Genomic DNA, 20,447 nt, shown 5'->3' with positions numbered 1-20,447 from the left:
AAGGTTTGGAGGGATATGAGCCGGGTGCCAGCAGGTGGGACTAGATTGGGTTGGGATATCTGGTTGGCATGGATGGGTTGGACTGAAGGGTCTATATCCATGCTGTACATCTCTATGACTCTATGTGCTAGACCTTATGAGTTTTTCCAGCAATTTCTGTATTTTGTACCAGCATGATTATTGGGCTGGGGGTTGTGGTTGATCTCTTTTCGGGTGTTGGGCTGATCTCTTTGTGAGTTAATCTGTCAGTTGGAGTTGATTCCTCTGTGGGCGTTGGGCTGATCTCTCTCTGGGTCTTGAGGTTGATCTCTCTGAGGATGTTGCAGATGATCTCTATGTGGGCGTTGGAGTTGATCTCTTGTTGATGCTGGAGATGATCTCTCTGTTGGTGTTGGGGTTGTATTTGGTGCAGTGCTGGGGTGAGAGCTGTGTCCATAATATGACCGGTAGATGTCGCTCTGCTTGCATGTGATGCGTGAAGCGAGCTGCACTATCGGTATCTGACCATGCGAGGGCACTGCAGCCGGCAAGTTCGGCGTGAAGCGTGACCCCGCCTTTGATGTGGCCCTGCCCTCCATTGTGAAGACGCCCGGGGTTGGCCCCGCCTCCCCATTTTCGCCCCGCCCCCTCCCCGCGGCCGGCCGGCTTCCTGTGGGCGGCCTGTTACTCTCGGCGTCTGTCTCTCTCTCTCTCTCCGAAAAAAAATCATCGTCCAAAGCAGCGCGTTAACAATGTCTCATCAGACAGGGATACCCGGTAAGAGCAACCATTTGACCATTAATGGTCTATTTCTTACAACGGTTGGCGGGATGTTCGGACTCGCTGTTTGATTTGAATAGTGACCGTTTGGTTTCTCTGTCGTTTCTGTTGCTGGGGAAACACGGCGCCTGATTCCCTGCAGCCGGAGCCGGAAGTCCCGCCCTGACCCTTGCTGATTGGTGTACAGTGACTTCCCAGCAGTGGGACGCCTGCGGATTGGCCATTCCATCTGTCCATAATAATCAGTGCGGCTTTAGTATGGGTGGAGGGGTTGGAGGCAAGAGCTTTAAACCTTTGAGTCTTATTTTATTATCTTCAGCCTTTGGAAAAGGCTTAAAATGCAAAAATAAAACAAAATAACGCAGCCTGGTTTGTATGATGCTCTCCTAAAGTCGGATCACCCTTTTGTCTATTTGCAATTTGCACCGTGTCTCCATTTTGATGGAAAATTAAATCCCTTGAGATCATTGTTTATAATGAAAATGTCAACACAAAACGACGTCAAAAACAGCATCGTTGGCCTTTATTTAAGAATATGTCTGCAGCAGTTATGTCACAAGTGTATTCCTTTTAATAAATAAACAATGAAAGTACTGAAAATGGCCATCAGATATCTGCAAAGCATGAAACGATGGGACCACTTCTTTTCCCCTTGTTGGAATGCCAGAGTTGAGGTTAAGGGGTGGGTTCATAACATCAGGGTTTGGAACAACACAAAAGAAACGTCAGATTTATGTGTGTGTTTTCTATTATCCATCAGAGAGTGTTTGAGGCAAATAACATTGATGCATTTACGGGAAGTTAGATAATTGTGATGAAGGAAGATTATAGATGATAATGTTGATAAGCTAAACAGGAGTCGGAGGAAGCTTTAGTAAAATGTAACACTTCCATGTAGCAATTGGATTGAATGTCTTGTTTTTTTCCATGCATCCTGTGTAATGGCAACAGAGTTTAAGGGGCAAGTGATGCCCTGTCAGTACACAATATTCCCAAGATGAGTTAAGGTTGTTTTTATGAAGTTGCAAATGGTTTCTTCAAATCAAATGGACTCTGATGTAAATGCTTTAAGGGAAGTTAAATAATTGTGATGAAGGAAGATCTAGATGATAATGCTGATATATCAAAGAGGAGTGAGAGGAAGCTTTGTAGAATGTAATACTGTTAAATATCTATTGGTTTGAATGTGCTGTTTTATGTCTTCTGTGTAATGGCCTGTTAATACACAGTATTCTCTAGGTGTGTTAAGCTTGTTTTTTTATGAAGTTTCAAATGGTTTCTTAAAGTTAAATAGACTTTGTTGTAATTTGTGCTTTTTAGTATAAACGCGTTTTATAAACTTTCTATATCCTATGGTGGTGACAAGCTCTTTCATTTACTCCGGATCTACACATGGACCATGTGTACATGCTCCAGATGTCTGAATGTAAATTAAAGTTCAATGTGTTGAGTAATTTCTAGTAACATTGATGAATTTGTTCATGTAGAAATTATTTTAAAATCTATAGTGGACTATATTTTGATGCTGGACATCAGAGTTGAGAGTATGTTGCTGGAAAAGCACGACAAGTCAGGCAGTATCTGAGGAGCAGGACAATCAATGTCTCGGGCTGGAGCCCTTCATCAGGAATATGGCTGGGTGGAGAGATAAATGGCAGGGGGAGTGGGCTGGGGAGAAGGTAGCTGAGTGTGTCAAAGGTGGATGGAGGTGGGGGTAAAGGTGATAGGTCAGAGAGGGGGATGGAGTGAATAGGTGGGAAGGAAGATAGACAGGTGGGACAGGTCATGAGGGCGGTGCTGAGTTTGAAGATTGGAACTGAGGTAAGGTGGGGGGGAGGGGAAATGAGGAAACTGGTGAATTCCACATTGATGCTTTAGATAACATCTCTGGGACACCCACACCAAATCAACTCCCCTTCCCACTCTGCCGAGGACATGCAGGTCCTGGGCCACCTCCATCGCCACTCCCTCACCACCCGACGCCTGGAGGAAGAACGCCTCGTCTTCCGCCTCAGGATCCTTCAACCCCAGGGCATCCATGTGGAATTCACCAGTTTCCTCATTTCTCCTCCCCCACCTTACCCCAGTTCCAATCTTCCAGCTCAGCACCGCCCTCATGACCTGTCCTACCTGTCAATCTTCCTTCCCACCTATCCGTTCCATCCTCCTCTCCGACCTATCACCTTTACCCCCGCCTCCATCCACCTATTGCACTCTCAGCTACCTTCTCCCCAGCCCCCTACTATTTGTCTCTCCACCCCGAGGCTCTAGCCTCATTCCTGATGAAGGGCTTTTGCCCGAAGCATCGATTTTCCTGCCCCTCAGATGCTGCCTGGCCTGCTCTGCTTTTGCAGCAACACACTCTCAACTATATTCTGATATTGCACTGCCAAAAGGTGGAAGTACAAAACATTACATTTTGAGCTGCTGCAGTTTGGATTCTTCGTGCCTTTGACAACACTTTTAGTGATTTGTTTGGTAATTCTGCTATATACTGTGAGTTCCACCAGTACCTTTTTCCAATGCAGTAATGAGGTATCAAATAGCAAGTTGGAGATTCTGAACTAGGAGGGAAGTAAGATGGAAATTGTCTTTGTTGCTATTCAGAGCTGCCTAGCAAAGTTGCCAGACTATTACTATGTTAAGGTAATTGTATCAGAGATCCTATCGCCTATCATAGTCATTTATGGTACAGAAGTAAGTCATCGAGTCCATACAGGGGCTCCATGAAGAAATCCAGTTGGTCCTGTTCATCAACCATATGAACTTCCAAGTTTATTTCCTTCAAATTCCCACCCTCGTAGGCAGCAAGTCCCTGCTTACCCTTTGAATGCAGATTGCTGCACAAGAGTTTCAAAGAAAGAACAAACACAGTAAAAACCTTCCGGGGTGACAGGTAGGGAGAGAAATGTGTGCATAGAAATTATCTCCTGCCTATTGCTTGGCACAGCCACGTTACTGATTCACCAGACTGATTCATTTTTATCAAGAAGGAGATAAATATGATTCTTAGGGCTAAAGGGTTCGTAGGATATGGATTGGCAGCAGGAACAGGGTACTGATTTGTTTGATCAGCCATGATCATATTGAATGGTGGAGCAGGGTCAAAGGGCTGAATGACTTCACCTGCTCCTATTTTCTGTGTTTCTATTACAAATTAGGACAGAAGCAGATAAACAGACTGAGATAGGCAAATTCTGATGTCGGAGCAGGCCTCATTTTGCAGTTTTTAATTTTTAAGTGCTCAGTTGTATCCAGTATTTGCAGGTCACACTGCATTTTCTTCTCACCAAGTGCAGCTGTACTAAAGTGTAATTTGACATCTTCCTGTTGAGGTGTCCACCAAAAGCTTAAGGCTTCTTCAGTAATAAATGACCACCCCTCCTAACTGACAATGGAAGACATGATCTCATCATATCCATTCCACTGGGTTTGTGTTACATTACTAAGATGTAGTTGTTTTGTCAGTAATGGTGTGAATGTAGTCGTGTGGTCTACTGTCATATTGTGCAAGGATTGAAATTGACCCCTTCTCGTGTATGTCCCAAGCTCACATTACCCAATGGTTTGAACTCTGATTCCACCATGAAGGGTGTAATTGATTTTTAAAGCAGTAGGGCCTCAGGTGGGTGCCATTTGACAGTATTCACCAGATAGCCTTCAAATAAATATTCATGACTGAGCATTGTGTTACCTGCCCACAACGCAATTGGGCCGTCAACTAAAATATTAATTAATTGAGAGAACTCATTTTGCTTCTAGCAGTGTCAGTCACTAGCAGAGTGATGAGCAACAATCACATTTTCTTCACTGTGTCCTGTTGAGAGGAACTTTCAGCAAAGGATTGTGCTACATGCTGTACTTAATAATGAATAAGGTGTGCATCATGCATGAATAATACAAGGGTGCCATTCATTTTAGTGATGCTGTCAACCTACCCCTGAAGTGCATTAGTTATGATTAGATTGTATGTATATTTTTGTGAGGTTGGGGGTAGGGGATTAATAGTATATGATCTTTTTGACTTTTCTAACAGAAAATTGACCGAACTGCTTTTATTACTGACATTTAACTCTAGCTATAGGGTAAACTGTTCTGGAGGGTTCAGTTTTGTTTCTAAGTAAATTATACTGTGAATTGGATTGTGCAGTAATGCTGAAAAATATTGGTCCATCAAAACAATTGATAATAATACAGATGATGCAAAGTCAGATTAAAACGCTGTATCATCTCATTTAATTCAGCAAAGTAAAGCTGGCTTTCACTTGAAGGATGATGTGATTAGAAATAAATAAAAGAAAAAATATACCTGAGGTAGAATTTATGATTGAATTGCTTTTGAAATTGCCCACTTTTGTTGAATTTAAAATGTAAAAATGGGTGTTGGTTTTGCTTAAAGTAAAATCAGGGAATACTTAAATAATCAGCAGCTTCTGGAAGAATGGAATTAATGATTCAAAGGAATGTGGCATGGGTGAAGGCTTTTTGGCCCTTCAAGCCTGCACTACCATTCAATAAATCATGGCTGATATTGTTATGGTCTCAGCCCTATTTTCCTGTCTGCCCTCTCTACCCGCCATAACCCTTGACTTCTAGTGCCATCAAAACTGACCCATTTCAGACTTGATAAACTGTTTTACCTCCTGGAGAAGAAAATTCCGCATTCAGACAACCCTCAGAGAGCATAAGAGAGCAAAGCCTCATCTTTGACTTAAAAAAAATCTGTTTATTCTTAAATTTCACTTCTTAGCTATGGTCTCCTCATAGAAGAAAACATGCTCCTGGTGTCCATCCTCTGCAGTCACCTCAAGATCTTACGTATTTTAATATATCTCATTCTTCTAAACTGCAATGAGTATAGATTTAACCTTTCTTTATGTGATAACCCTTTTCATTCCAAGAATGTGCCAAATAAACACCTGAACAAGTTAAAAACCAATTAATTTTTTTTCAAATAGGGAGATCAAATCTGTACATAGCACCCCAGATATGGTCTCACTAATACCCTGTATAACTGCAGTAAAACTTCCCTTCCTTTATATTCCATTCCCCTTGTAATAAGCAACAACTTTCCGTTCACCTTGCTGATCACTTGCTGTACTTGCATACTAAGTTTATGTAATTCATGCAAGAAGACACCCAGATGCCAGTATAACACCAAATTCTACAAAGCCTCTCTATTTAAATAGTATACAGCTTAACATTCTTCCTGGCAAAATGGACAAGTTCATGTTATCCATATGCTCAGTCTGTCAAATTTTTGTTCCTCATTTAATCTGAGTTATCCTTGCATACTCCTATCTCCTCTTATTTTGACAATCAAGGGTAAGTAGGTTTGAACAAGTAAAAATGGGTAGAAGGCAACAACGAATAAATGTAATGGTCTGTGATCAGATGGAGGGCAGATGAAATTTAGCAACAAAAGATTTTGTGGTAGAGGGCAAATAAACCAAAGATGTGTCAAGATGTGATGTGAATGACCATAAGACAACAATCAAATGCAAAGCAAAGGATTAAATAGAAAATGGGAAAAGGTGAACCAGTGAAAAAAAACTCATGAAACAAAATGGAGGCAGAAATTATGATCTAAAATTAATGAACTCATTGTGAGTCCAGATGCCTATAGACTCCCCAAGTCAGAAGATCATCAAATTTGTAGGTTGTATTAGGTTTGCCTAAGCTGTATTAGTTCCAGTAAGGAGGAAGCACAAGGATGGCAAGGTAAGGGACCCTTGGATAATGAGGAAGATTGTGAATTTAGTCAAAAAGAAAAAGGAAGCAAATATAAGGTTTAAGATGCTAAAATCAAACAAATGATGAATTTAAAGAAAGCAGGAAATTGGGGAATTAGGAGAGCAAAAAGGTGATATGAAATGACCGTGGCAAGTGGGTTTAAAGAGAATCCCAAGGCATTCTGTACATACATTTAAAAACAAGAGGATAACTAGGGAAAAGATATGACCGAGGATAAAGAAGGGAACTTGTGCTTGGAGACAAAGGGTGTGGGTGAGATCCTCAATGGGTACTCTGCACCAGTATTCATCCAGGAGAAGGATGTGGAGGACAGTGAGCCTTTTATGGAGCATGCTAATATGCTGCAGCATTTTGAAATCAAGAAAGTAGTAGTGTTAGGTCTCTTGAAGAGTATTAAGATGGATAAGTCCCTAGAGCCCAATGGTATCTACTCCAAGTTATTGAGAGAGGCAAGAGAGGAGATTGCTATGGCCTTGACCAAGAGCTTTGTACCCTCATTAGCCACTGGACGGTCTCGGAGGACAGGCAAGTAGCTGATGATGTTCGTCTGATCAAAAAGAGAAATAGGGATAATCCAGGAAACTATAGACTGGTAAATCTTGCATCGATGTTTGGGAAGTTATTGGAGAGAATTCTTAGGGGTACGACTTACACACCTTTGGAAAAACTTGGCCTAGTTAGGGACATTGATGACCTTTGTCACCTTCTCAAAAAATTCAATGAGGTTAGAGCAGTTCATGTTGTCTACATGGATTTTAGTAAGGCTTTTGTCAAGGTCCCTCATGGTAGGCTCATCCAGAAGATGTAGATGCATGGAATCCATGGTGACTTGGCTATGTGGATTTAGAATTGGCTTGCCAATAGAAGGCAGAAGGTAGTGTTGGAAGGGTGTTTTTCAGGCTGGAGGTACGTGACTCGTGGTGTTTAGCTGAATCTATGCTGGAATCTCTATTGTTTCTGATATCGATAAATAACTTGGATGAAAGTGTAAATGGGTAAATTAGTAAGTTTGCAAACCGTACCAAAATCGGTAGAGTTGTGGATAGTGTAGAACATTGTCAAAGGATACAGCAAAATATAGATTGGTTGCAGATATGGGTGGAGAAGTAGCAGATGGAGTTTTTAATCCAGGTAGATGTGAGGTGCTGCACTTTGGGAGATCAAATGTTAAGAAAAAGTATACCGTTAATGGCAGGACCTGAACAGCATTGATGTACAGACGGATCTTGGGATTCAAGTCCTGAGCTTCTTGAAAATAGCTGTGGGCAAGCAGATAGGGTGGCAAAGTAGGCATATGGCATGCTTGTCTTTATTGGTCAGGGAATTGAATACAAGAGTCAGGATGTCATGTTGGAGCTTTATAAGACGTTGGTTAGGTAACATTTAGAGTATTGCGTTCAATTCTGGTCGCTACATTAAAGGAAAAATGTGAAGACTTTGGAGAGAGCGCAGAAGCGGTTTACCAGAATACTACCTGGATTAGACGGAAAGACTAAAAAAACTGGGGTTGTTTTCTCTGGTGTAGTGGAGGCTGAGAGGAGACCTGTTAGAAGTCTATAAAACTATGAGATGCATTGACAGATTGACGGTTAGAATCCTTTTCCCAGAGTTGGAATGTCTGAAACTAGAGGCCACACATTCAAGCTTAGAGGGGGAAAGTTAAAAGGTGTGAGGGGTAGGTTTTTTTACAGAGTGGTAGCTGCCAGGGGTGTAATGGAGGCAGATACTATAGGTGTGTTTTAGAGACTTTTAGATAGGCACATGAATACGCAAGGAATGGAGTGATGTGGACCAAGGACAGACAGAAAGGAGTAGTTTAATTTGGTGTCATGTTTGACACAACATCTGGGCCGAAGGGCCTGTTCCTGTGCTGTACAGTTCTTTTGTTGCTGCCTTATTCAGTTTAGTTGCTCACAATGCCACTGACCAAATTGAAGACCCTCAATTAAAAGCAACATAAGATGTTGAGGAATCACCGATCAATGAACAGGCATTTTAAAAAATCTTTCGGCTGACCCAACATAGCAGAAAAGACAACACACATTTTCCAAGCTGACTGTGTCAAAGCAGGAGTAGAATCCATCCATTGCAAGACTAACTGGATAATTTCTAGACCTAACAAGCTATTTTATGTCTGTCACTGCACGGACCTCTGAAGGCTGTGGTTAGCACAAACTTCCAGAACAGGGCGGCAGTATATCGGCACACTTGGTATGTACAGACTCTCCATCTAGCTCAGGGAGAACATTGAAGCAAGCACCTTGCTGCTTGCAAGCAAAAGTGAATCTGGTTGAGTCCAGTTCCTTTGAAACACTAAAGCACCACCCTGAAGCAAAACGCCAGAGAATAGATCTTTCAACCAAACTATTAGACATTTTTCCAGACAGGTTTTATAACCTTTGCACCCAGTTTAAAAACAGGTGACTCTTTTGGCACTTCTATTTGAGACCCAAAGAAGTGTAGAGCCAAGAGTGTGGCGTTGGAAAAGCGCAGCCAGTCAGGCAGCATCCGAGGAGCAGGAAAATCGATATTTCAGGCAAAAGCCCTTCATCAGGGATGGTGAAGGGCTCCCTGATGAAGGGCTTTTGCCCAAGCTGTTGATTTTCCAGTTCCCCGGATGCATCCTGACCACCTGTACTTTTCCAGCACCACACTCTTGGCTCTAATCTCTAGCATCTGCAATACTTACTTCCACCTAAAGAAGTTTGTTTTGTCAGAAGTTTTAGTATTTTGTTTTAATAAGTACCATTTGAGTGTATGGAGAGGGTGTTGTTTTTCTTTGTAATTTAACTATGTCTTTAAGGCTCTCACAATCAAAAGGCGCATTGAACATAAATGTGCCAGGAGATAATTTCATTCTCGGAATGTGATCCAGGAAGGAGAATCATCACTCCCCAGTGTGCGGTCTGCTTAATAATTAACTTGAGAAAGAACACCCAGCTTGCTTTATGTTAAAAATGTAGTAAGTAAATAATAGCGTCTCACTGATCTCACAAGGCTCAATGTAAAGATTGTGTATTATATTCGCCCCCAGCCCCCAAAATTGTTGCCCTGCTTCAAATTTTACCAGCCAGGTGCAGCTGGTGCTAAGGCACCTGGGAATAGCAAACCTGTAATGAAATTATATGTGAATAATTTTAATTAACTACTGGGATTTCTCAAAGGAACTGTAAAATTTACTTGACTGGAATTAATCATTTTCATTGTTCAGTCAAGCGTTTGGATTTCATGTGTTCATAATATTTGCCTACTCTTATTCCTGGTAGCATTCTTAGAACTATGTAAAATTAATTTGCACACAACATTACATTTGTACTTTAGACTTATTGTTTACTCTTAGAGTGTGCATCACTGCTATCTTAAAGGAGAGCAAATGAAAACTGAGCCGTGTGCACCATTTTGCAATCGTCATATTCTTTCCTTTGCTTGTGAAGCTTCCAGATGTATTTAGATTTATCAATAAAAATACTATAACTACATAGTTGGTTGCTTGCTGTTTTTGAGTTTTGCCCCATAATTTCAGTTAAGCCGCAGACACACTATTGTTTTCTATTTGGGCAAATTAACCTGTGAAGACCAAGTTTCTTCTAAACATTATAATGAAAATCAATGGTTTAAGGAGGAAGAATATTGAAAAAATTAATATGAAATATTGCTTTAATTTAAAACTGAAACGCTGACCCAGGTTTAGACTGGTAAAAGATCATTTAGGGACAAATGTGATGAAATTCTTCACATAGAGAATTATAGACATGTGAAACTGATTTCCAATTATAGCAGCAGAGATAAAGGGTTGAATCATATATATTTTTTGGCTACATGTGAGTTGGATAGAGTTTTTTGGAAGGATTCTAACTGCGATGTCCAGTGTGACTTTTCACCACATCTTACCAAAGTCTTCTCATGAACTATCCCTGACCAACTTCAATGAACAGCCTTTAGATAGACTGACCAGATCCCTGATTGCTGTATTTGTAGTTCCCTAACTGACTATATGCGATTCTTCTGAATACTGGTATTGGCCCTACATTCCTGACTGGGAAACCCAGCTGTTAAGTCCCAGGATTGTGCTTGTGACTGACAATACTGTGACCCCCACGACAGGGTCAACACCTGATTTGTCCACTTGGAACTTTGTCCAGATGGAGGACTAGCTGGTAACCAGTTGCTGACATGTTGTCCAGTGAAATAAATGTGCTCTGGCTGCAGCACCAATGCATGATATGGAAAGGGAAGGATACATGTAAGCATTACAGGTGGGCCCTAAGTGTGCAAGCACTAAGAAAGCAACCGAATGGCCCTGATGTGCGGCTTTGTTTAGTCTGTAATCGGGTGCCAGTCAATGGATGCAAAATGTCCTTTTAGCAGCCTTTAAATGATAGTTGTCATTGTGTCCTGACATGTAAGTCTTTGCTACCTAAGCGACCTACATTTGGATCAGAGAGGTACCTGCTAGTGTTGGGATTCTAGAATCCCTGCAGTGTGGAAAGAGCCCTTAAGCCTATTGAGTCTGTACAATCCTCTGAAGAGCATCCTAGCTCCCTTCTCTGTAACTGTAACCATGAATTTACCATGACCAATACACCTAACCTGCACATCTTTGGACCATGGGAGGAAACCAAAGCACCTGCCGAAACCCACGCAGACACAGAGAGAACATGGAACTCCACTCAGACAATCACCCAAGGCTGGAATCAAACCCGGGTCCCTAGTGCTGTGAGGCAGTAATGCTAACCACTGAGCCGCTATGCTGCCCCATTTATGTTTGATATTGATGAGGATAACCTCAGGGAGAGGTAACATGAAGATGCACTGAACGTAGAAAGGCAGCAAGCTGAGCATAGGCTTATGCATTGGCAATCGATGCGTGAAGATCTAAAAAGAAACACAGTTGTGTAATCTGTTTAAGTGGCCAATAAATCCATGTATTATGATTTCCTTTATTGCTAAAATCCTTCTGTCTATTCTAAAAGGTCAAAATATCTGACAATATTATTCACCCTAAGGATATTAATTAAATCTATTTACATGGAATGATTGTACACTGGTAGTGTTCCAATTCTGGACTAAAGTTCCAGGTTCAAGTCAGAAATGAAGTCATACCAGACTCAACACATAACTCTGTTTCTCTCTCCATAGATAAGGAAGACACAGTTGTAGTATGGCGAACTGACTTCTGTATCCCTGAGGCTAGAAGTCAACTCTCTGACATCTTCTTGTACTGTCCCCCCAATATGACCCAACCGCTGATCACCAAGTCATCATCTTCCAGACCATCAACAACTTCATGGCTTCGAGAGTTCTCTCAACCACAGCTTCCAACTTGATGTTCCCCAACCTCACACCATCTGTTACTAACTCCTACCCAAAACCCATAAACCCAGCTGACTCATTCGACCCATTGTCTCTGCCTGCTCCTGCCCCACTAAGCTCATCTCCTCTTACCTCAACTCTGTTCTTTCTCCTTTGGTCCAGGAACTCCCTAACTACATTCGTGATGCAACCCATGCTTTCCACCTTTTCCAAAGCTTTCAAATCCCCAGCCCCTAACACCTCATTTTCATCATTGACATACAGGCCCCTTTACACCTGTATCCCCACAAGTAGGGCCTAAAAGCCCTCAGCTTCTTCCTCTCCTGTAGGCCCAACCAGTACATCTCCACTGACATTCTCATTCGCTTGACAGAACTGGTCCTCACCCTCAACCAGTTTTCCTTTGATTCTCCCCACTTTCTACAAACCAAAGAAATGGTCATGAGCACCCACATGGGCCCGAGCTATGCCTTCCTCTTTGTTCCTCTTCCACAACTATACCGGCACATCCCTCACCTCTTCCTCAATTATATTGATGACTGCATCAGTGCTGCCTTGTGTTTCAACGAGAAACTCCATTGTTGATCAAGTTTGCTAACGCCTTCCATCCCACCCTCAAATACACCTGGGTCACTTCCAACACCTCCCTCCCATTCCTGGACCTCTCTGTCTCCACCACCTCTGGAAACCGACTCACCTCTGACATCCATTTCAAATCTACTAATTCCTACAACTACTTCAAGTACACCTGTTCTCACCCACCCTCCTCCTAAAATGCTATCTGATAATTCACAATTTCTTCGCTGCACTGGTCCCAGGATGAGGCGTTCTATTCCGGGACATCCCAGATATCCTCCTACTTTAGAAACTGTAAATCCTCCCCCCCCCCCCCCCCCCCAACTCAGTAATTGAGGATGTCCTTAACCGCATCTCCTCCATCTACCACACTTCTGCCCTCAACCCCCTCCTCAAAAACAATAAGGATGGAGTCCCCTCAGTCCTCATGTACCACCCCGCCAACACATCATCCTCCGACATTTCCACCAACTACAATCAGGACCCACCATCAAAAAGATATTTCCTTTCCCTCATCCCAACAGCTTTCCGCAGGGATCTTTCAGTCTCTGGCTCCCTCGTCAACTCCACACTCCCCACCAATTTCTCCAGCATATCTGATACCTTTCTCTGCAATCACTGGAGGTGCCACACCTGCCCCTAAACCTCCACTTTCACCTTTGTCCAAAGCCCCAAACAGTCCTTCCAGATCCAGCAAAATTCACTTGTACTTCATGCAACCTGATCTCTTGCATGTGTTGCTCCTAATGTGGTTTCATGTATGTTGGGGAGAGCAAACGCAGATTCAGGGACCAGTTCGCAGAGCATCTGCACTCTGCATGTATCAACCAACCTGACCTTCCAGTTGCCATCCATTTAATCCCCCCTCCCAGTGACATGTCTATTCTTGGCCTCCTCCACTGTCAGAGTGAGGCCAAACATAAGCTGGGGGGAACAACACCTTATACTTCGCCTGGGGAGCTTACAGCCCAATGGCCTCAATATTGACTTCACCAGTTTCAAATGCTTTAAGTAGAAAGTTTATTCTATTCTGCAACAGTATTGGTAAGATTATGGCACTCTATACAGCTGACCACAATGTTTTTCCCTGAAGGTGCAATGTTACTTAACGAGTACATCACAGAACAACAAACTGAAGTGCTCAGTTCTGGAGAAAGTATTCATGCACCCTTACAGGCGCCTGCACTACAACTGCCAATACTATGTACTGGTAACACATTGAGAACTTGCAATCTGCGACTTATCTGTGTATCTTTATGTTTTATGGGACTGCAATTTTACTGCAGTTCTCATGGCGGCACGGTGGCTCATTGGTTAGCACTGTTGCCTCAAAACGCCAGAGACCTGGGTTCAATTCCTGCCTCGGGCAATTGTCTGTGTGGAGTTTGCACATTCTCCCGTGGTTTCCTCCGGGTGCTCCGATTTTCTCCCACAGTCCAAAGATGTGCAGGTTAGGTGAATTGGCCAAGTTAAGTTACCCGTAGTGTTAGGTGGATTAGTCAGCAGTAAATGTAGGAGGTGTGGGTTGCTCTTCGGAGGGTCGGCGTGGACTTGTTGGGCCAAAGGGCCTGTTTCCATACTATCGGGAGGTTAATCTAATCTAATTATGAGTGCAGCTGTAAAGGAATATACTCAAATGTTTTTTTTTAAATGTTTGTGCTGTTGGCTCAATTGCTTGGCAAAATCATTGTCCTGTTCTATTGAGGCATTTATTTTTCCACTCCTCTTGTGAAATATGATTTAACTCAGTGTTACCAGTACATAGTATTGGCAGTTGTAGAGCAGGTGCCTGTAGGGTGCATGAATACTTCCTCCAGAATTGAGCACTTCAGTTTGTTGATACATTCAATATATGTGTGTATTTATTTTTTTTCATCTTGACTGTACAGTTAAAAGCAGGGAAAGGTCTAAGTATTCAAAAGAAGGGAGAGGAAATGACCCCACCCAGTGTCCAGTTACACAAAAGCAGCATTGCCACGTGTTCAAGACAGAATTTGGCTCTCTTTTAGTCAGGGGCTCAATGTGGGAGGGTGGAGGAAATGAATGAAGAGAAAACTATGTAGCAATCTTATAAACATGCTGGATTTAAGTTATTTTGTGGTTACATAAATTGTTAGTTCTGTTCCTATAGTATGTGTACAGTAGATAGAATTCTGAATATTGTTATAGAGCATTTCATGATTTTCTTGAAATAATTTCTGAACGGTAAATCAGAAATTAGTAGTTATAATAGTGAAAAAGGTGGTTTCTATAACAACTGAAACAAGTCCTCAAGCAGATAAAACAAGAAACTTATTCTAAAGAAAAGCTAGAGATGAAGCTGAGATAAGACAGCGATGTTGAAATTTTAATGTGTAAACTTTAAGACATAATTTCATTCCTAGGCATCTATATTTTCTGTTAACTTTTTTAATGTTAAATCCTTATTTGTAACGGGACATTCTGTAAACTTGTAACAATGCATAACTTCACACTGTAATTACACTTTCCTATCAATGGCAAACATTTAATAGAACTATATACAGACAAGATTTCTAGTGTTAAAATGTGAAGTTAATTATGATTAAGTCCTTGCTCCAATTATTCCTTGCCCTATAACCTACATGAACCCTGTACTTGATCAATGTGCATCTCCACAGTGTTAAAAGTAAAACTGTAGATCAGCTGCACAAAGATCCAAATTTGCATAAGATGTTAGAAACATGGTGCTGCATCTAACATTTCTTTTTGGCTAAGATTTTTGGAGAGATTCTCACTGCCAGACCTTGAGATTTTACGTCATATCTTACGAAATTCACCTCATTAACTATCTGCTGGCTCCAATGGCTTCCTTTTCGTCCAATTTTAGTCCCACCTTACCGGGCACCTTTCCCTGAACAGCTCACCACTCGGAGGATATCTGCCAGTGCGCCGATCCCCATTGCACCTGTGCCAGTTTTAAAAACCTGTTGTGTATCTGTCTGGAGCTGCCTGGTGCAGTTGCTGACATTTGCTCCAGATATGACAGGCAGGGAAATTGGTACCCTGCTGTGCAGAATGGGACCCAGACTGCTGCTGTACCTGGAGGTTGCAAATATAGGACATCTCTTGCCCCAAGACCAGCTGTAAAGGCCATTGCACTAGATCATGCAGCCCGGTTCAAGATTGTCGTCTGGTCAGTGCAGTATCAGATGTCTGGAGGAATGCCCAGCACTACAGGAAGAAGGAAACTGGACTTTCTTCATTCCACTAACATAAGTGTCTCCGGTATGGTTCCCATCTCCTACCAAGGATAATGCTGTACCACTCTCAATATTGCCTATAACATATTCCCCACTGTCTGCTCATTGATATGAAATGCCTCCACACTTGCACCAAAAGTAACAGTCGTGCCACTTGTTTTCATATTCCATAATATGTCTCTCTTTCTGAGAATAAAATAGCCCACAAAAGGACACAAAGACGCAAAAGCGGAGTCCCAACATTCGACTCCTAATCTCTCATGCAGAGAGCATTCTGGCTGACCAAGTGAGAACCATCTCTGAGTCCCTGGATTGGTATTGGATGCTACACTTGACTTACTGTCCTAGGACCCACTGACCAAGTGTTATCATCCTTGGCTTAATTGAGGTTTGCTGATAGGCAGGGAGCTTATCGTGCTTATGTGTCTGCAATAGATGGCAAGGCAAGACAGAAGTAATGTGAGCCTGGTATCTCTAGCTGATGGGGCAAAGTGCAAAAAGACAATGCAAGGCAATCAGGGATGCTGTGAGCATCGCAATGGGCTCAGTGTGAGTGCATGCAACGACAGCAACCAAAAAGACTGGAGGTGAAACCTGATTAAGTCCATGAGCTGGGTCCATAACCCTTTGTGCAAAGTGTCCTTGCTGCAGCCAGTGCAGCAATGAAGTGCAGAAGCGTCATGTAGGTGGACTGGAGATGTGCCATGAGGGTTCATCTGGCTCACATGTTATATGCCCCTCTCTGTGGATGTAGGATGTATGTGGTCAGTGCCCATGTATGCTCTGAAATACCCAATGTTCAACATGGAAGTCATTCAGAGCAAGTGGTGAGCTAAAGTTGCCAGGTATTCACTCTGACTTCCATGTTGAGAATTCTCTATCTAGCTTGTTCAGCATATTTGGTAAGATAAGAAGCTGAAAATTAATGAGATGACTTGGGCTGTTAGTAAGGCATTTAACAAGCTATAATTCCCCTTAACTGGCAACTCACCAATGCCTAGTGAGAAATTTGCTTTTCCTCTCAGCAAATGACTGAAAGGTGCAGAAAAAAGTTCCCAACATGAGATAGGGTCCACCAAACTTCTCACCTGATTCTTCCATAAGTTTTACCATAGCCCACATTGCTCAGGCTTGTACACTTTTGACTGTATTCATGTATTCCTACACATGACAATTAATTCTAATTCAAAGATTCTACCCTTGGTATTGTGTTGAGTTTGTATTAGCAGTTCTGTTTTAGTCATTTACATGTGCAGTAATTTAAGAGGATCAATTTGTGGTGACCATGGAGGTTACTACTGACTGTGTAGCTTACAGAGGTTAGTATTGAGCAGTCTGGTACCCTGCAATATTTTATTGCAGCTGCTTCAGCATATCTGTTTTTTCAGGTAACACTATTTGCTGGTTGACACTATTTGCTGATTTCTTCAAACCTGATCAAGTCTTTTGTAGTTTCATTCTTCTGGGAGAAGATTATGTCATCTTTAATAAGTCATGACACACTATGGGGTGATCAGAAAACCTTCTGGGCTCTTTACAGCATAAAGTAGGATGTTGTGGTTTTCAAGAATAGAGCCGACTTGACAGTGTATAAGAAGGCACACTTGCCTTCATTGCTCAGGCCATTGAGTATAGGAGTTGGAATGTCATGATGACATTGGCATCATCAACATCTAAAACACTTTTGGAGTACTGTGTACAGTTCTGGTCACCCTGCTAGAGAAAGGATATCATTAAATTGGAGAGGCTTCAGATAAGATTTACCAGGCTGGAGGATTTGAGTTAAAAGGAGAAGCTGGATAGGCAGGGACTTTTTTTTGTTGGAGCTTAGGAGGTTGAGGAGTGACCTTATACAGGTCTATAAAATCATGAAGGACGTTACTAAGTTTGGGCAACTCGATCGATATGGATGTATTGGACCAAATAATCTATTACCATGCTGTATGACTCTAATTCTCTATTGATAATCTTATTGTCCATGTGTACATTTGAATATAATTTCTTTTGTTCACTTGTAGACCATATATTTCTCACAACATTTTGACACTTCCAGAAGAGAAATTGAAATGCTTCCTGTGGTAAACAATCCATGAGATCCTAAAGTTAGGGCTTTCAAAAGTGGGTATTTGAGACTACAAGTGGAGCCAGCTGAAATGATGGGATATTGAGCTCTGAGGCAGAAATGGCTCCTGCAGAGCTCTGTCAAAGTTATTACAGCTATATAGCTGTTCTTGCACTCCGTTCTCATCAGGGTCACAACAACTTTTAAAATGGGTTCACAAAGAGAAAGAAAATTAACATCCAAAGAAACAACAAAACTGATTCAGTCGTATACCTTTTGTTTCAGTTTAAGCTGCAGTGTCGTGTAGAAGTGGAAAATTACTCTGCACTGAAAGAATCTATTCTGTCTAGTATGCTTGTTATAATTGTGCCCATTATAAAATGTATCCGATAAGCCCCATACCTTTCTAAGGTTTTTCTTTTTAATTATTTATCCACCTCCCTATTTAAAGCTAAAATCCAATTTGTTTTGACCATATTTTAGTCCATCAGTTGCAAACTTGTTTTATTTATATAACAACATTCTCAACTTGCCCAATTCTTTAGTTAACTCTCTTGAATCTATTTTCTCTGTTGAATATGTAACTTTGGGTAAGGTATACAAAAGATCCAAAAGAAAATGTTGTGAATAAATCATCATAAGTTACCTTTAATTTGGCTACTTGTTAAGAAATCTCACAGTCAAGTACTGAAACAGTGATTGAAACTTTATTGCAAGTAGCAAGTAAGACCCTTCAAGTGAGCAAGTTAAATCTTACAACCCAACTTCGCTATTACCAGATTAATGGTGAAATCTGGCCAGGATCCCAACCAAAAGTGCCTGTCTCTGGAAGTGTCCAGGGTTCGATCCTTGTATGGTATTGTTCTTTGAATTTCTACTAAGGATGGAGTTCTGGTGTTTGCTTTTTATACAGATTTTTTATTTTTCAAGTTATTAAAGATTTTGTTTATGTCCTTTTATCTAAATTACTGCAAGTCTGCAGCTTGCCACCTTGTCAGAAGTAGCTTGTTTGATCCTTGTTGCATTTGTCCTTAACTGTCAATTCGAAGACATAGCTTTCCTGTGATTAACTTTTTAAATTCTTCTGCATGGCCATCCTTGTCCTTTAGAGTCATAGAATCATAGAGATATACAGCATGGAAACAGACCCTTCAGTCCAGCCCGTCCATGCTGACCAGATATCCCAACCCAATCTAGTCCCACCTACCAGCACCTGGTCCATATCCCTCCAAACCCTTCCTATTCATTTACCCATCCAAATGCCTCTTAAATGTTGCAGTTGTACCAGCCTCCACCACATCCTCTGGCAGCTCATTCCATACATGTACCATCCTCTGTGTGAAAAAGTTGCCCCTTAGGTCTCTTTTATATCTTTCCCCTCTCAGCCTAAACCTATGCCCTCTAGTTCAGGACTCCCCGACCCCAGGGAAAAGACTTTGTCTACTTATCCTATCCATACCCCTCATAATTTTGTAAACCTCTATAAAGTCACCCCTCAGCCTCCGATGCTCCAGGGAAAACAGCCCCAAACAGTTCAGCCTCTCCCTGTGGCTCAGATCCTCCAACCCTGGCAACATCCTTGTAAATCTTTTCTGAACCCTTTCAAGTTTCACAACATCTTTCCGATAGGAAGGAGACCAGAATTGCGCGCAATATTCCAACAGTGGCCTAGCATCCAGTGGCAATAAAACATCCAGTGTACTAAGCAGGTGTCAAAGTAGTCTTTTGTTTATGTAATCTCGATTTCCTTCTTTTGCCAGACATGGCTCATTGCTTTCAATCCCCGTATAAGTTTGAGCTTGTCACTTAATAGTTTATTCTGAACAGAGTTATTGCTTCTTCTTTCCATGTGTAAGTTTATCTTCTGTGGATTTTTTTTCAATCTATGAACAGTTTTTAAAGTTCTAAAGTTTATAATATCACAAAAGGTTGGTTCCTGATTCAAAACTGTGACATGAAAGGATAAATAACACTGCATGAGATGAAGTGATTGTTACCAAGCCTTTTGAAACCTGTCCAGTGAAAACAAGCCCACCTAATGTGTAACAATTGACAGAAAAAAATGTTGCCTGTTTTTGCTCTAAACAGGCTCTTGGAATGCATGGTGTAATTTTCAAAGCTTTGTAATGTAAGCATACGACTCATTGTTCAGGTCACTTCAAAATAATCAACTTCATAAAATCTCTGAACAATAATGCAAGTATTCCATAGTAGTGATGATCCATCCCATACCTGCTATCATGTTCTTTTGATGAAATTTTGCAGCAACCTGAATGTCTTTTACATGCTTAGTCAGAAACTGGGAGAATGATAATTAATTCTATTTTATTGAAGTTTATATGAATGTCTTTGTGTGGAAAGGATAGATAAATATGTATCAGGAGTTCACTGCATTCATATTATATGAAGTTCTTGTAATGTATTACAAATAGGGATTGATACTGGACGTTTTATTTGCAATTGATGCCACTCCACATTTATCTGAAGGAGAACCATATATTACATTTAAAGCTGCCAATGCAGCAGCTTCTCTGAATTTCAGATGAGTGAAATTTTCAAACTAAGAATTTTGCTGTTGGGAATTCCATTAAAAATGATCTGGATGAAGGAACTGAGGGCATTATTGCAGATGACAGAGAGATAGGTGGAGGGACAGGACAAGTTGTAAAAGCTCCAGAAGGACTTGGAGAAGCTAGAAAAATGGACAAAGAAATGGCAGATGGATACATTGAGGGAAAGTGTGAGGTGATGCATTTTGTTAG

The 20,447-nt window shown here is 41.5% G+C and overlaps 1 protein-coding gene across 1 annotated transcript in view; it reads left to right on the top strand.

Annotated features, from left to right (window-relative positions):
• The first annotated feature begins 644 nt into the window (after positions 1–644).
• LOC132822253 (twinfilin-2) overlaps positions 645–20,447 on the top strand; it is a 141,977-nt gene continuing 122,174 nt past the window's right edge. Inside the window, exon 1 of the mRNA XM_060835387.1 lies at positions 645–756. Within this exon, the coding sequence (XP_060691370.1) occupies positions 732–756 (25 nt within the window). The 5' untranslated portion in view covers positions 645–731. The remainder of the gene's footprint in view (positions 757–20,447) is intronic.

This window comes from Hemiscyllium ocellatum, chromosome 14 (genome assembly GCF_020745735.1).
Source record: "Hemiscyllium ocellatum isolate sHemOce1 chromosome 14, sHemOce1.pat.X.cur, whole genome shotgun sequence".
Taxonomy (NCBI): domain Eukaryota; kingdom Metazoa; phylum Chordata; class Chondrichthyes; order Orectolobiformes; family Hemiscylliidae; genus Hemiscyllium; species Hemiscyllium ocellatum.
The sequence above is the reverse complement of the archived record's forward strand: the minus strand, read 5'-3'. Positions and strand labels throughout refer to the sequence as shown.